General features: G+C 35.9%; 1 protein-coding gene across 2 annotated transcripts in view; it reads right to left on the reverse strand.

Annotated features, from left to right (window-relative positions):
* Positions 1-6,998: 6,998 nt before the first annotated feature.
* LOC150104718 (uncharacterized) overlaps positions 6,999-18,629 on the reverse strand; it is a 30,870-nt gene continuing 19,239 nt past the window's right edge. For both annotated transcript variants that reach the window (XM_090395897.1, XM_090395896.1), the window contains exons 4-6: positions 13,852-13,902; positions 12,628-12,813; positions 6,999-7,597 (exon numbers count right to left, since the gene is read on the reverse strand). In XM_090395897.1, coding sequence (XP_090252023.1) covers positions 7,314-7,597; positions 12,628-12,813; positions 13,852-13,902 — 521 coding nt within the window. In that variant the 3' untranslated portion in view covers positions 6,999-7,313. The remainder of the gene's footprint in view (positions 7,598-12,627; positions 12,814-13,851; positions 13,903-18,629) is intronic.

Raw genomic sequence — 18,629 nt, forward strand, 5'->3', positions numbered from 1 at the left:
TAAAACCACTCGCCTCCTACATAAAAATTTCAACAGGTCGTGTGAAACAGATCCCAACATTTATTAATAATTACAGTTGTCTGTTATATCGAAACTACTTCTGTTTTCCAATTACCAAGTCCTTTAGTTCCAACAGTAATTACAGTCATTGACTGTGTTCATATATCCCACTCTAGCACATCGCATATATTTTTAATTTCGTTAAGATCCAGAAAATGGGGAAATAAGGGAACATAACTATCTTGTTTCTGCTGGTCAAGGAAAAGATTGATTGAAATAGTGTCATTTAAGGTTTTTGTCGTGTGTCACGAACAATTCTGAAATGATCATAGTTTGAAACCTTGGATTCAAATCCCACCTACGATGACAAGAATGCTCAAGGTTTTTTCCAACTGAATGAGAGTTATTTAGTCGCATAGAGGTGCCAGGATTTTTCCTGCGTGAACTCTAATTTTGTTTTATTCCACTAAATATGCAAACCGGCCAGAAGAACACAAGATTCGTAGCCTTAGTTGTTTCGAGTAGAATTTAAAAAAAAAATCACTGCAAACTTGTCAGTCATTGATCGATTGAAAGTCCATTGTGTTCAGCATACAAATGTAACATTGTAAGGTACATCCAGTAGGAAATATTGCTTAAACACACAACTAGTAGCTTTTCTGCTATCTAGTTAATGTCCATGCCATATGAATATTATCCTTCATTTCATTTTATGCATTTTGCATTATTGTGGAATGAGTGAGAAACAAAATATTTGTCATCTCATGGGGTTGTCGACCCCCGTCATCTGTGTCGAGAAACGTAAACTTTGATTCATTCACTCAGTCGCAGTACTTGGCTCTTCGCCTTATCACATTTTCGTGGACTCAGCTGGTCCTTATTTCTAGTTATGAAATGCTTAAAAAAAGGGGGGGGGAACGATTGCATTTCATACTTCCCTATGCATATCGCAAGCAGATAACTGATATCAGCGTAAGCTGTCTCTCACTCAATAGCTAGACGGTAGCATGACAATTACGCTCATTTTCTTCAATGGATTTACGATGGAAAAAAATTCGTTATTTATATATAAATAAAAACAGACCGAATGTGGATAGTTTCCAAACTCTGGATAAATATCAGTGAGAAAGCTACATCAATATAAGCTGACTCCCAACTAGCCTTCGGATAACTGCCTTATAAACCAGGAACTGGTTTGTTATCTAGACAGTAAGTTTCATCTTATGATAAAATTAGATTTGTTGAATCTCATGTATTTGGAATGGTGACAGAGCCAGTATGCTAGCCGTTAAATCTAGAACTCGGAGAAAGAGCAAGATAAGAGAAAGCAATATGAAATCACGGGTGTATGCAGCAGTTATTTGATATGCCCTCCTATTTTTATATTGAACTTCCTTAAGTATTTCTTCTATATGGTTTGTCCTTTGCGTTTTTTTGCAATGTTTCGTAATGTTATTCCTGAGACACCGAAATTCTTCTTTACCTTCTACTGTCTTCTTCTTCTGGTTTCCTGTTTAAGTGTCCTATTCGTAATCCACGGCTTCCGCGTTTGTAATCTTGTAAATGCTAACACTTGTCTGATATTGTATGTCCTTTATGCCCATGCAGCCTTTCCACTGTTCATCTTAAGCATGAAATCTGTTTCTTTTTTTAAAACCTTTTAAATATTTGAGGTCTTTATTATTTCGCTATTTCTCCAATATATAAGTCAATATATTCCTTGTGTTACTATTGCATCTTTGATTCCGTATTCTACATTTTGTTTTACTTCACATTTCGCGACAACAGTTGAGTACTGCATGTATAGCGTCTCCGTTTTGGTGTTTCAGAAAAGTATGTTACCAGAATATAAAACCATATTTACAAAATGTTGAAGTTAAATAGTTTTTGTTCCGTGAAGAAACGTTTTTAATGAGTCAACTCAGAAAAATCTACCGTAGAACACGCAGTAATGTCATGTTTTATCATTACTGCTTTTATCATTAGCCGTTATATCCCCACGTGCCCTCGAGGGTACAGAGGTCTGACAGGCGTCAGTTTACAGGCCCTGTGAAAATGGCCGTTCCTCAGCAGAGTGCCAACAGCATCAAACGATTAGTCCTCTTCCAACTACTAACCACGCTCAAACTTGCTTAACTTTTTGCGTGAGTCATTAGTAGCAGAGGCTCTACCAATCGACCAAGCTTTGCTGGCTAGAACACAGTAATATAGTTAGAATTAGGAACTCAAGATAACTGTAGCTCTGTGTTTGTGTCACCTCTCAAGTGCATCGAAGTCACCACTCACTCTGAATGCACTGAACTGCATGAGATAATTAAGAATGGAGAACGACTGCCAACCGATTTCCAAAATAATTTGGAATAATAACCAAGGGTCTCTCTCTCTCTGGAACAAAAAGGATATCAGAGGATTGACTCATTCAGTTTTTATCCCCTCCCCCTTCAGATGAAAAAGTATCCGACTACAGAATTAGGAATTATCTTTTTTTTTTTTTTTCGAGTTCCTCCCTTCACCGTTATTATTACTTTTGTTTAAACTATCAGTTTTTGATCGCAAAATAAATTAACGAATACTAGTAGTACTAGAGAGAGATACTTGAAAATTAGAGCACATCTAGTCGTGAAAAACACCGAGTAGCAAGTGCCAAGTAGTTGATCACGTTTCTCAGCCTTTTTACTAACGTTTGAGTGCAAATTTACAATATACAGTATTTGACTTTTCAGTTTATTACGTGTAGTCCTCTCTTCTACATGATGAGTGTACATTGAATTCGAATTGCGTCACAAAATATTTCAAATCATTTAACTGAAAACTATTTTTTTGTAACAAACTTCTACACTGCCTAAAGCCATAAGAAACCAACTGCTAACTATTTTCAGTAAATCATGTGCAAATCAGCGTGCTAATTGTCGGACATTTTGCAATTTTCGTCTGCTATTTAATGCATTCTTAATAAAAAAATAAATAAAATCGAAAATAAATGTGAGCCAATCTCTTGATTTGTTATGCGAACAAACCAAACTCCAAGTAGTTTATTTGCATTTAATCTGTGAACTTTTCGAAAAGAATTCTTTGATTTATAAATTGGTTAATTGTTCGATCTTCTTTTAGAAAATTCTTCGAGCAATAACTTTTGTTTTTCTGCTTGTACGCATTTATAACGTTTTATGTCCTTGTGTGCATGTGCAAGCGTGTTGACACTGACGTCTTTAAACGCAGAAATGGATTAAACGATTCTCTCTTTAGTCGTATCATAGAACACGGTCACGGTATTTACTCTCCGTTCTCTGGACAAATTAACAGACGGAGGTGTTCGGAAAGGCAGAAAACGAGAACAAAATAAAAGAACGAAATCCGTTGCCTGAAGTAGTTTTTTGTGACGCTTCAATGGTTAAGGAAAACGTAATCACTCCTTTCAGTTGTTGCTGGTATAATTACAACTTGTCCTTGCTTTTCTCTTGTCTTGACAAGTGTTTTTCTTCTTGGAGCGTGTTCGGGTATGGAATGCTCACTAGAGACCGAAAGGTCAGGCCAAGAGAAAAAAGGTTCCAATGAATATTTGAACATTTGATGACCTTTCGAATCCTTGTTTATTGTTAGGAAGAGGAAGGCGAGTACTGTGGTGATGTGGAATGAAATAGTTTAGTTGAAGAGCAGAGTTTCATTGAAAAATGACTCGTTTCACTGAATACCTCCTTTATTGGATTTTTTTTAACTCGTTCTTTCGGTACCGAGTTATATTTACGGCAAGTTTTCCTTTTCATGATATGGTGCTTGAGGTCTCTTGAGATGAGTGGAATCTAAATTAAACTCCTTGGTTTTAAAAATCACCAGACTAGTTTTTCCAAACACAATCCGAACGGTGTTTGTTGAGCAACACAATAAAATGTTTACTGTAGGGTCTCATCATAACTATGTCGTTGATGATGTCCAATAAAAAAATAAAATGTGTCCTGCCAGTTATTTGGTGAAGACGGCAAAAATAAATAAAAATCTTAAATATTTTTACTTGAAATAATTTGAGTTAAGAAACCCAAGTTTCTGAAAGTGATGGCATTATAACTTACGATATTACACTTCTTTTACTTACAAAATCCTGAAATGGACTGTACATGCGCCCAGATCACTTTTTTTGGTTTTTTTTTTTTTTTTTTTTTTTTTTTTTACACAGAAAAGTTCGGCGAATTTTCTCAGCAAAGAATTTCTTCCTACACTCCGTCTCTTCAAAATTCTAAATTTCTTTCAAACAACTGAAAAATCCCGCAGATGGAAATATCTTACTAGAGAGAATGCAAACCACGAATATCCTCTTCTCAAACGATTTCAGTTTCAAACCTCAAGTTCAGTTTTGTCTCTAAAATCATTTGTCTTCCATAATAAAAACACATTTTGTTTCTGTTAGGGAGAACATTTCCTCCCTGCCCAAGTCCTATTATTTGCCTGAAAGTGGTGATCCTCAGCGTAGCATGTCAGGAGTACCTAATCCTGGTAGGGTAACCCTAAGCGTGAAGGCCATTACACTGAGCCTAGCAAAATGCTAACAGGCGAAAAATGGCAAGACACAGCAGTTTTGTTATAAGTTAGCACTGGCATAGAGCTAGTTGATCAGCTTGGCAGCACTAGACATACTTGCAAGAGGAGTAGCCAAATGACGTAAACGGGTGCGAAACTGCAATGCAGAAAACGGGGAGATAGAAACTATTGGACTAATTCTCCAAGCATATTACTATGGAGAGAAAACTTCAAGCCGTGGTCCGGAGTCATTTTAATGGGCAGGGATGGGAAGAAACCCTGCATAATATGGTGAATGTTCATAACGAAGAGATGCAGATGATTTATATTACGTTATCCACAGAAAGAGTGTATATCAGGAGTATAAAAATATTACCTCTGCGGATTTTAAGTTGGAATGAGAACATTGCTTAAATTTGGGAAATTGGAAGAATTAAAAGAGCAACAAGGAAAAAATATGTAGGAATTCCAGGAGTTAAATCCTATGAAAGGGAAGTTGCAGTTATTGGGGTGGAACTGTAGAATCATAGTGGAGGAGAGAAAGGACAAAATGGTGTGGGTTTGTTACTAAAAGAAGTTTGGGGAAGGTAAAGAATCGCACCGCCCATTAATGTAATTCGAAACAATACAAACAGAAATCTTCCTTAAAACATTCAGTGCATATTTTAAATGAAGGTTGTGAATTAACAAGTGTTTCAAAATTGGTTTCAGGCGAATAGTAAGTAAGCAAGCAAGTAGGGAAAAAAGGGTAAAGATGTAATCAAAATAAATAAAAAAATGGAGACTAATTCCATTAAATCTATAGAAAGTTTGTATCTGATAATCGAGTTTTCCGTGATTGAAATCGTTCAGTAACCAATAAACTGACAACTTGAAATAGAAATTTAATTTATAAGATTTGCTGGCTTTTCTTTTTCTGCGAGAAGAACCACAATTATAAGTATTGGAATAAATATAACTGCAATGACCAATCAGATATCTGCATGTTCCCAGATGACAAACACTCCGATGTCATCCTCTTCGAATATTTGGTTTCAAATAAATATTTCTGCTGCTAAAAACCATGTAACTATGCTAGGAAATAATGCTGAAAATAATTAAGTACTGCAAGTACTCGTACTTAATGATTTGCAGCATTAAATTATCTAATCTTATAGTTTAAACTGTTCAGAAGTTTTCTTAGTCTACATTGTTCGAGTTGTTTTGATATTCCAAATTCGTGTTCACAATGAAGGCAAACTATGAATGATACTAACTACCAACAGTTAAAATTAGTTTCTATTTTACGAATTTTTAATACGCTCACAGCGCGTTATCATTTTAGAAAGTGTTCTTTTATTCATAACAATGTCAGTCTCTAAAGAAACTTCAGATTTCCATTTTTAGTTTCAACCAAGCATTTTTGCTTCTTTGCTCCATTTGGAACCGAACGGGAAGTTAATTCAATAAACTCAAGTGAACGCTAAATTTATGTCACAGTCACTTTTCTTTAATATATCGACAACTTTCATCTTATATTTAACTTATCACCCGTCAATTTATAAAATTTTGAAAATATGTTAAGTAACTCAACATTCCCGAGTACATTTTAGTGCCTTCATTTTAATATATTAAATACCCAGGAAATGAAAGGTGAGCATTAAAGCTTAACTGCAGCAACGTCGCTGCAGTCTTTGGAAACCGATAAATTTATTAACTGATTAACTGAAAACAAGAATCTGCTGTTAAAGTACAACATTTTTATTATGCCCGGTTTTCAAAGCTTATCTAACAATTCGAGTGACAACGAACTTTCAAATCCAAGAGAATTCTGAATTTAAAAAAAAAAAAAGTTATTTTATTTTATTTAAACATAGAAATTACAAATCCATAATTCGTTCCCAATTTGTGGTATGTTGTTGAATCTTTCGCCTCGTTATCTGCTCATATTTTAATCTTACGACAACAATGAAGTAATGCTCTTGAAGAAAATACACATGAATAAAAATTAAGAACATTTCAGGCAGTTTTCATATTTTAAAAAATGTTTTTGAATTACTTTTGTTAAATATTTAAAATAGAGCATCCATAGCTCAGTTGGTTTTGACGATACCTTTTGGCTGGAAAGATGTGGGTTTGAATCCGGTCTATGATGGAAAAGAACCTTGTTAAGAACTTCATCTGAAAGTGAATCAGTGGATCTCAAATCGTAATGAGAGTCTTTCTTTTGGATCTTGAAAATAATTGGGTTATCTCACAAAACAGCCAGAAGAAAATGCTCAATATACAAACATAGGAGAGTACACGAATAAGGATTAACCACCCTATTCCTTCGAGTATTTGAAAATGCATCAAGGATGGAAATATTTAAAATATCATTTTGTGCTATTTATATTCAAATAGAGAATATCATGTCATGTTTTTGTGAAATGTCTTACGTTTTTCTTAACAAAATGAAATGTGAAACTATTTCACTTCTTGAAACATCATCATAATGTGCTAAAACATTCAATGATTTACAAACATTTAATATTAAGCTTTCGTACTGCTCTGTCTCTTGTAGGAACAGTACAGATACAACATTACAGTACGCGATTTCTACAAATAACTAACAGGAACTGGAAGAATTCGTTTTGATTACATTCAATGTACATTTCTTATAAATTATCCTTCTAATGGATGATTGCATACAACTTCATCTTTCCTTCTCACGATATGGTTGATAAACCAGATCTAGCACCCCTTAGGATAGAAGACACCGCAAATAAGGCACTGCTCTGAGCAACAAAAAAAATATCATTTTTTCATTGTGCTGCGATGAACTAGGCATACATTTTCTGTAACTTGTTTGGGTCGGCCATCCTAGAAGACTGCATTAGAATCTTGTTGAATTCCAATAGACTTTGCTTCTTCTTCGTATAAATAGGAATGTCTCGACTAAAAAAGCTGTGCACTACAAAATAGGATGATCCCAGAACAAATCCCAGAATAACAGGAAAGAAAATGACCGTCCAGAAAGCAAATTGGTAGAGGACTTCGCTGCAGTACTCTCCACAGTAATCAGTAATACAGTCTGGTCTGTACGATCCAAACATGATGTGAGCCGCTGAAATGGAATAAAGTCGGTAATGAGCATTAATAAATACAAAACCATACACTAGCAATAAAAAAAAAAACGTGTCAACAATTAGATATTTACTTATCGAAATAATTGCGTCTATCGCATTAATAGCATAGTACTGCAGGAAATGGGGGTAATGGATGATTTTCTTTACAGGGTAAAGATATGCGCAATACATCTCTAATACAGAGGCCGCACTGCGTGGCGAAGCGTCCCATCCTTCCAGAGGTGCCCTCGTTTTCACAGAAAAGTGCAGATCTAGACTGGAAAGTCGAAAAATATTCCAGAGGAAGGAAATGGCAAACCGCCTCTGTACCTTGCCAAGAACATTTTATGAACATGCCAAAAATGAGAAAGTACTATATGGTGCTGGATGATAAGACCCCCGGACCTGAAGGCATCCAACATGCAACTGGGGAAGAACAGAGGGCTTCTACAAGTAGAACTCTAGTTTTTATGATGTGTCCAGGTCAAACTCGTAAGGAAGCTTGGTCACGCATGTTGCTGGTTGGAGAAGGGAGGCTCCCTGTTTCACAAGAAACCACAGGATTGAAACTTGGAATGTTAGAAGTATGAACCAAAGAACCGGCTGGAAATAATAAAAATGGAAATGGAGCGCAAGAAGCTGGATATATTAGGAATAGGTGAACTTAGATGGACAGGAATGGGCCATTTTCAGTCAGGGGACTATATGGTGTATTACTCAGGACATGAGACAAGTCGTAATGGAGTATCTTTCTTACTCAGGAAAAAGATGGCTAGGTATGTATTAGGTTATAATCCAGTGAGTGACAGAATCATTTCTCTCAGAGTGAGTGGACATCCAATGAATATGACCATCATTCATGTTTATGCACATACTACAGAGGCATCAGAAGACATTGAATAATTTTATGGCAAGTTACAAGAAGTGATAGATGCAACACCAAAACGAAATTTATGGCTACTTATCAGAGATTGGAATGCAAAAATGGGAGAGACTGAGGAACAAGAAATAACAGGTCGTTTTAGTTTAAGTTTTCGTAACACTGCAGGGACTAGTTGAGTTTTGTGCAGAGAATTCTTTGTTTGTTGCTAACACCTGCTTTAAACAGCACAAAAGATTATACACATGGATATCACCATGGACAATACAGAAATCAAATTTGCTATATACTTGGACAAAGAAGATGGAGAAGTGCAATTCAGTCTATCAAGACTTTTCCAGGTGGAACTGACTGTGGAACAGACCATGAGTTATTAGTGGCTACGATACATGTGAAATTACGGAAACTGAAAACAACACAAATGTCAAATCAGATATGATCTTGGAAACATACCAGCTGAATACAATATTAGCATACAGAATAGATTCAATACACTCAATTTGTGCGAAAGAGAACCAGATGAACTATGGGAAGAGATTAAAGATATAATTAAAACAGAAGCAAAGAATAATATTCCAACAGTTTGTAAGAAGTCCAAATGGCTGTCAGAAGATCCCATCAAAACTGCTCAGGAAAGGAGGAAACTGAAGGCCACAGGAAATTTGCAGGAAGTACGGCATTTGAATGCAGAGTTTCAACGACCAGCCAGAAGAGACAAGGAAACATACTTTAACCAGGAATGCCAATAAATAGAAGACCAAAACAAGAAAGGAAAAACAAGAGATCTTTTCAAAAAGATAAGAGAACTAACAGTGAAGTTTAATGCCAAGGTGACAATATTGAAAACACTAAGGATATCTTACAGAAGCTGCAGACATCAAAGAAAGATGGAAAGAGTATAGAGAAGCCCTTTACAGAAAGAACTCCAAAATTACTGAGAAATTTGAAGAGCAGTATTATGCACAGGAGCCGGTACCACTGGAGAGTGAAGTTAGGTGGGAACTGCAACAGCTATCCAGTAAGAAAGCACCAGAAGGAGATGGAATACCCATTGAGCTGCTCAAAGTCCTGGGAGAAGAGGCAGTTAAAATTTTAACAGCTCTATGTCAGCGAATTTAGATCACAACTACATTGCCTAGGGAATGGAAAAAATCAGTTTATATACCTTTATTGAAGAAAGGCGATGTAAGAGAGTGCGAAAATTACAGAACTATAGCACTGATTTCTCATGCAAGTAAAGTCTTACTTAAGGTCATTCAGAAAAGACTGGAAACATTCATTAAGAGAGAAATACCAGATGAACAGGCAGGATTTCGAAAAGGCAGAGGAACAAGAGATCAAATCTCTAATCTGAGATGGATAATAGAAAGAGCACAGGAATATCACAAGAATGTCTACCATTGTTTCCTTGACTATAGCAAGGCTTTTGACTCTGTAGATCATGTGAAACTATGGAATGTGTTAAGAACAATGGGAGTCCCAGAGCATTTCATTATCCTTCTGAGGAATCTTTATTATGAACAAGAAGTTACTGTCCAAACAGATCGTGGAGAAACTGAGTATTTCACAATAGGTAAAGGGGGTGCGACAAAGATGTAATTTATCTCCGTACCTGTTTAACTTGTAAGCGAATATATTTTAAGAATGGCAGGACTGGAGGAGTCTTCAATTGGAATTAAAATTGGTGGAAAAAATATTAATAATTTGAGGTATGCAGATGATACCACTATACTAGTGGAATGCAAAGAAGATTTGGAGGAACTTATTATGAAATTTAAAGACGAAAGTGCTAAATAGTTTTAAACTTAACCTCAAAAACGACAAAAGTTATGGCGACATGGAAACAATGATTTTCAAGTAGATGGGAGGAAAATGGAAGCCGTTAACAATGTTGTGCTCCTAGGATCCCGAATTGATAAAGATGGTTATTGTACTGAAGAAGTTAGAAGACGATTATTACTCGGAAAGAAAGTAATGCCAAATTTAAGCAAGATCTTTAAAGATATTAGCCTCGCAACAAAAATCAGAATCGTGAGAGCAATGGTATTCCCTGTGGTAATGTATGGATGTGAAAGTTGGACCCTGAGAAAGAGTGAAAGAAGGAAGATAGATGCATTTGAATTATTGGTTTAGAGACTCCTACTAAGAATACCATGGGCTGCAAAGCAAACCAATAAATCAGTGATAGAGAATAAAGCCAGATTGTTCCCTTGAAGCTATGATCATCAAGAAAAAATTGTCATACTTCGGACATATTATGCGAGCAAATGACAGTCTGGAGAAGATGATGCTTGCTAAAGTTGATGGAAACTGGAAAAGAGGAAGACCAAGAATTAGATGGGTGGATGGAGTTAAAGAAGCAACTGGCGTGCGCTTGGAAATTCTGAAGGGCAGGGACAGATCTGAATGGAGAATGTATGTTCATAGGATCACCGGGAGTCGAAAACGACTCGATGGAACATAACAAACTCCAGGAAATAGAGTTTAAGTTTAGAGAACATACTGCTAATGTTGCAAAGTTAGCCCATACGATTACTTGGCTACTGAAAAACACACTAAGAGGTATAGATAAAGAAGTTGTTATTCCTCTTCATAAGGCCTTGTACATCCATATCGAGATTACTGTGCTCAGGTCTGGTCTCCTGAGTTTCTTGGGGATCACGAAGTGGTATAGAGGATTCAGAGGCGACTGACCAACATGGTGAGTGACCTGTGGAATGTTACCAATGGGGGATAGATTGAGGATGCGTGGATTGCAGGAGTTGGTTGATATGAGAAATAGAGGGGATATGATAGAAACATTTACGTTGCTTAAAGGGCTTTATAGGATAGATGCAGAGGAAATGTTTCAGTACTTGGCTGGATGGGGTCAAAACAAGGAGTCATCCATCTCTGGAAGTTGAATAAAGGTGCGAGGACTAGGTTTTTTTTGCTTGGAGAGTTGTGAATGAGCGGAATGGGTTGCCAGAGTCAGTTGTGAGTGAGTTGTCTGTTAATAAATTCAATGAGTGAAAGTTAGTGAAAGACCCAATAGATAGATTGGGTCTCCCGCGATGAGTCTTCAGATTCCATGGAGGTGCCCGTATAAATAATAACAACAATAATAAATACTTCTCTTTAAGGATTTAGTTTTTATTTTCTCTCAGCAATCAGCGCAAAACAGATTGTAAGATTGTAACCTGCTTTACTATTAATATTTGAGCGGGGGGGGAGGGAGTGCACTGGTATACTGTTTCTGATAAATTGAAAAATCAAGTTCTTTTCACATTGTTAAAAAAACTATGAAAAAATGATAATTATGAATTAGGATAGTACGGAAATGAATGGGAAAATAGCATATGTGTTACCGTAACGAAAATGAGTTAAAAATTATTCGGCTAAAACCTTACATTTGGAATTACACATCAGAACATGGAAAAAAACATGAATATGCATCACTGAGATACGAAGGCATAAAAAAGTTTTGCTGCATTAAATTATACATGCATAATACGAAAAATCAAACGAATCATAAAAGAGGAGTAAAATCCCGCATGCCGTGAAGGTTGCCTTTATAATGTCAATTGACCTCTTAGAGAATTTTAATTCACTAAATGATATTTATTTTTACTTTTTCATGGGAAAAAGTAAAAATAAAAATGTAGATTATTATAAGTAGACAAAGCTTCACAAATAGCTAGTGGTGACACCTTGTAGCAATTATTGATATTAATTTTAATTTCACTCTAGAAATTAGCAAAGGAATAAGAAACGGTCAACTATTAAGTTTTGCTATTAAGTTCTAAATAATTTGCTCTCTTTCGACAATTATCGTTTGCATTTACAAGACGATATAAAAAAACGACGGACATCTAGTTGTTCACAATTAATTTACTCTGATTTGTGTAATGTCAGCTGACTGCATTAATAATGGTTATGATTGCGATTCGAATGAGTGTGGACATTTTAAAATAAAACTACAATCGCTTTAAACTCCTACCAGTCACTGAAATGAATGTTCAAGAAATAAATACTGAAATGGGTATGTTTTTAATTGAGCAGCTGTCAAACAGAAAAAGAAGTTATGGATAAAGGCATCCATTTAATTGATTGAGCTAAAAAATATTAAAAAATCTTTCCCTCTGTCTACTCCTTAATGGTTATTCTTACCTTTGGCATATCCTCCGATCAGACCCAGACAAGTGATAATTACGAGACCGGCAACAGGAGCCGTGAGCCGTTTACGAGTTTGACACTCTAAGAGCAAGACGCCCATCAACAACAAACAGACGCTTCCTATCATTAGAAGTTTCGGGATTTTGGTATTAGCTGGGCAGTCGTTTCGATAGACAATCCCTGCAGAAAGAATAACAGCTAATCACACCACGCTAAACAATATTCTAAAATAACTTCATAGGATTGTTTACTAAGAGTCAGATAAATTGTAGTGAACGTATTTCCAAGTTTATAATTTTCTGCGATCGAAGTGACCAGAATGCTTTCAAGTTTAGTCATATTTCTGATGGTTTTATTTCCAACGATATTTAAACTTCCAAATATCAGTCGGATTTTTGTATTTATGAGAAATGCTAGAAAATTTTATTTTAATGTAATTTAATAATTAAAGAAATTGACGTTTTTAATCATCTCTTAACGCGATCAAAAGATTCCCATCTTAACCAAACCATTTCCCAGTAATGGAAGTTACGGTGTGGAAATAAAACGCCGTTAGAATTAATTGAGGGACGTTCGGAACTTTCTACGCTATTTGCCACTCATCGCGGATTACGCCAGAAGGCACATTTCATTAGAAACCTGCCAGTCTCCTCTTTCATTCGATAAGAAGCTTCCTTGATCTAATTATTCATGGTGTTAATGTGATGAGAGCGTTTTCGAGGTATCAATTTTCCCTAAAAGTTTTCTCAACACTGGCTAACTTTAGCTAACAACTGTTTAACGGTTCGTTTGGCAAGCTGGACATTTGATACTGTTACAATTTCCATCCAATTTGATTTCGTTTCCTACGTTGATTGTAGCAGTTGTGCTTCCACTCACACACACCTAATTCTAAAGATCATTATTTTTCTCTTTGGACTTATTTTCTGCGATTAATTCTCATGTGTTGATTTTTCCTCTCTTGAATGTTCAAACGGTTAAATTCACTTCCGAGTGACAATAAAACGTTATTCGACAACTCACTCTGTCATGAGCATATCACACATAACTAGTATTCATCCTTTGCAAGCTTCTCCGTGATGTTCTTTCCTCACTTATTCAAATTTTCCTTCAAGAATGTACGCAATATAAGAACATCAGGACTTTAGAAAGTATCAAATACCGTGGCTACTGAATATTATAATTTAAGATCAAGTTACATTTAACTATCAAACTTACCTATGATTCCCATTGCTATAGGAGCTACCATCAAGAACGTCAGAAACAACCCTGGGGAAAAAAAAGAAAAGAAAAAATTCACTTTGCATGAATCTCTGAATGCCTCGCGAACGTTTTATAAAAAAAAATGCACACTGAAGTTAATGCTCTTCTAGATTACACGCAGTGTTTTGTATATGCTCATTACACACTTAATTTTATCCTGAGTTTCTCGATGTCGTATTGCAGCACTATAAATCCATCTAGTTAGAACGAAACGAAATTTCTCGTCTTTCTATCCCGTATTTCCAATCTGTATCCCTATATATAACGTTTAAAACACTGGATCACAACATATTTTTATTATTATCCCGACGCGCACACACAAGAAGGAATCTTAACTAGTTTCTTGAGGTGGAGGGGGCCGCTATATTTTTTCTTAAATTCATTAAGAAAAAAATATAGGAAAAGCTGTTCCCAAGAAATTATTCTTCTATTAATTATTTTATTAAAAATAAGCCACTATATTCTAAAATATCCATTCTACATTTCGTTTGAGAAGACTTTCCCTAGGAGTACAAGCTGACAACCCCTCATGAAAGTTAAGCAGTCCAGCAGATGTTTCAAGGCAATGTATCGAAAACCACAGATCATTAAAGGCTATTCTTAAATTCAGATTTTTGTTTGATTCTACCGCATTTTTTCTGCTTTCTTCCAGATATCTTCATTGTACTAACTAGATTAAAGTAATTAAATGAAATTAAGTTCAATTTACAAAACAAAAAAAAAATGCTATTTAGCTCATCTGTAATAGATTCGACACTTTGCTCAAAAGGAAACAAATAAGATATCGTTTTCTAAATAAATCAGAAAGTAAAATGAACACAGCACGAATTTGCATATTATGTTATTTATTTACAATATATTTAATTCATTGAAGGAAATTAATTTTCCACATATTTAACTATACACCTTGAAATTGTTACAATATTCCACACGTTAAACTTCACGAATGCTCATAGTAAAATGCACTGAATGAAGGGTCAGATATGTTAAGTCACCTCAATTCCTGAACAATTTGTGTCTTCCGACAGGACACATTGTTTTGTTAATCTACTGTCTTACAACTCGTACAACGCATTTGCGCTCTCCCCCCCCCCCAAAAAAAAAACTTAAAATACGTTTAACAGCATACATGGCCAAAATAGTCACCTCAATCAGTTCCACAAAACTATACTTGCACTTCCGACTGGTGCTCAGAACTCAGCTTCCTCTCCAAAGCATCTCTTCCAACTATATCCTCCTCTTCTTTAGATAAACTCTTCAGCTATCGCTATTCTGTCTTAGATCACTGTAATTTTCTGATGCTGGTTTTGTTTTCCCTCGTTTACTACCGATCACTTGCAGAGAAACTTCTAAGAGGATTAAAAAAAATCTTTCCTTTGAGAATAACGTTGTTGACCTATTGCACTTTTAATCCAGTTAGAAGAGATACCGAAGCATTTACTCAGCACCGATCTTAGACCACTGTCTAAGATCGGTGCGATCTATTTGTATAAGTATACATCTAAGAATGATGCATACTTATACAAATGGTATAAGTATGCACCATTCCTAATTATCGTACCCACTCCGCAAACACCCATGTCTTCACGAATAATCCTTACAGCAGTGCTGTTAACGTAACTTCTCAAAGCTCTTGGAACTAACAGCTCCGACGAACAATAGTTCCACAAATAATAAAATAGAAATCCATATATCGTAAAGAGTTGGCTGTAAATTAAAGTCCTCTCATGAGTGAGGCTAACCGATACTTTTTGCAGTTCACCAGTAGAATATCTAGCTTATGTCAACCTCCTCTGGAATAATTTGGGAAAACTGCTTCCGATATTTCCAAAATATTAGATCGAGTGGAGTTACAAAGCAACTGAAGCCATAAGGCCATTGTATTTAGTGACTTGAAATTAAAAAGGAGATAAGAAATGGGCCTGGATTACATACAGAACATGTGTGCTCGCTTTCCAATCGCTTTTCCTATTTTCCTGGATCAAAAATTAGTCTTTAAGAAGAAAATAACCTGCTACTTCAATATGAGACTTGCTAACTCATCTTCAACTGAAAAGTACTCATAAAAAGGTTCTTCATATTATCCATTTGATGAAGTCTGGTTCAAAGGTTTTCCTCCAGCTCCAGTTTGGATTATGCACATCTAATTTGCACTTCGGTCGCATAGTGAATGTTAAAATTGACAGTTTTTTATCTTTCAACTTCTCTACTAAATGCCCGAGTTCCGTTCTTTTACCCAATTCTTTCCTTCTCTACAAAGATATTACACTATCAACCCAGTTTGTATCTATGTACACTTTCATTTCATTAACGAAACTAATTTTCAGATATAAGATAATGGGAACATTTATGGTATGCTTTCTGAATGCTGATATCCATAAGTCTTATTTGACAGGAATTGGCAAGCTTATCTGCTGTTGCTGCCATACTCTGTCCCTGACAAGCTCACCGTGTGCTCCGATATATACACTTCTTGTTTCAAACAACTGTTGAACTACACTATTTGATCGCACGTGGCCATCTGTTAAGCTTCACAGCCCTTGTGATCCTCTGTCGGATTGTCAGTGTTTTGTTTAACAACGGCGACTGCTGTTGGCTAAATATTTTCTGTTTGTTAGACTAGTCTCCGTACTGCTGCTAGCGAACACCCCAGGAGGGTGGCGCTTGTCTCCCTACTGTGCATTGGTGTGCCGGGCGTCGATTAATATGCAGCACTGAAATCACTTGTGTCTTGCTGTGACACATTATCAAGTTAAACTGCACGTGCGCTCTATCTATTCGTATTCACCTAGCTTGAAACGAACGGCCTGAAACCAACCACCGGATGGGTGAATGTGTGCTCACATACGCAGACTCGTGCTATGAAATACCCAACTGAATTTATGATATACAGATGTGCATCATGCATGAACATTTCGATGTCATCCACCAATGAAGTGAAGTGACGACGGGCTCCACTGCGTACTCGTTGCAAGAACTTATTGAACGATCATCCCAATATCTTCTACTCCGGTCACTTCTCTAATTCTTTCCCTTTTTGTTGTAGCATTCTTCTCTCCAAAGCTGTTTAGGACGCTCGAAACCTGTTCTGTTTTAGCCGTTGCCCATACCATGAAGTATTGTAAAGAGGAACGGGCACAAAAGGAAGAGATGGAAGAACGGACAAAGTAAGCAGTGAGTGGATATAGAGAAGGAAAGGTCACTAAAATACGTTATGGACAGATGGCCTACAAAAGTTTGATAAGAAGGTAGACATCAACTATGGAAAAAAAAAACTGGAAATTTATTGGGAATGCCTCTATATCTAAGCTTTGGATGGAAAAGAACTGAAGGAAATCCAAATTTTACTGCGCCCTGCAAGCTTAATGAGAAATGAAATTTTATTTCTGTTTATATAAAATGCATAGCAATTTTGTTATTCAAAATTGCATGTCTCGATGTATAAAAATGACAGCTAAAATTTCTCGGTGCTCCATGCACAATTAATTTTCCAATAATTATAAGAAGCAAAGTTACATAAACGCAGCCAGCTAAAACAGTAGAACCTAAATCAGAATAAGAGACGAATTTTATTTTTTTGATTTTTTTGTTAGAGAAATTAAAATCAAGTTGTAGCTAAATTATAAACGGCCTAACTACATTTCCCATTCCCATTATTTTTTTTTTATTTGTTTTCGTTATGAGATGAAATTTTACTTTAATTATTTGTTAAAAATTACGTCAATTGTCGAACATTTCAGTTCACAGAAAAACATTTTCAGGCAGGCCAAATCATTTAGTTTTCACACAGCTGTGAAAGAGTGAATAAGTTACTAGAAATGCGCATATGATTGCCTCTCGCAATCTTATTATATAAGCAAGTATGTCTATTTTTGAATGCGACTAAATTCAACTTGAACGGATGACCACTGTCCTATTCTGTCAAGTGTCATCTCCACCCAGGTGGTTGCCTGTTCTGAGGGACGGAAAACCTTACTTCCAAGAGAACAAACCCTCCACCACCGTATGAAACCAGGTAACTCACCATTTAATTGAAAACATCTGATTAAGTTCCTCTCGTCCTAGATGATACTCAAACTTGAGTCTTTCAAACCAACGGGCTCGTCTATACCATGAGCTACGGAGGATCTTAACGATCGCTAGCAATAAGAAACGGCAAAGTATTTTTATATTTATTATTTAATGATATTACATAATGATTGTTAATGGTATAAGCTTCCCTCCCTCTCAGTAAGTGAATCCAACAAGAGTTAACAGCGTAATAATTCTCTTCATGTATATCCCACAAAGTAACGTTCGGACAATAAAAAGAGCTAAATAAACTAATCCTCGGCCTCTCAATCAATAAATGCCCCGAGATAATCTCATCTTTCTGCAACTGATCGAATTTTTAGATATGAAGACAGATGACTGGAGGAATTTTATTTTTAGAATATAGAAAAGTACAAAGGAAGTGCTACAGGGAATGAAGTTCCTTCCTATAATTATCCTTCATAGTAATCCGAAGCAAGCAGATCTCGACGAGCAGCGCAACATTCTAGCCCATGCACTATTTATCCCAGTTCTCGGGAAAATAAAAATGCACAGCACTCATTAAAGTAGTAATGACTAGCTTCCGCTGCAATACGTTACTTCAGATGATCAAATGAATTCTTAAGAGTAAGGATATTTCAAATTTACGGCACACTTGCGAAATTAATTATCATTAAAAAATAATTACCCTTAAAAATGCA

The sequence above is a fragment of the Typopeltis vanoorti genome, chromosome 7 (assembly GCF_054136105.1).
Source record: "Typopeltis vanoorti isolate ZY-2024b chromosome 7, IOZ_Tvanoo_1.0, whole genome shotgun sequence".
Classification (NCBI taxonomy): Eukaryota; Metazoa; Arthropoda; class Arachnida; order Uropygi; family Thelyphonidae; genus Typopeltis; species Typopeltis vanoorti.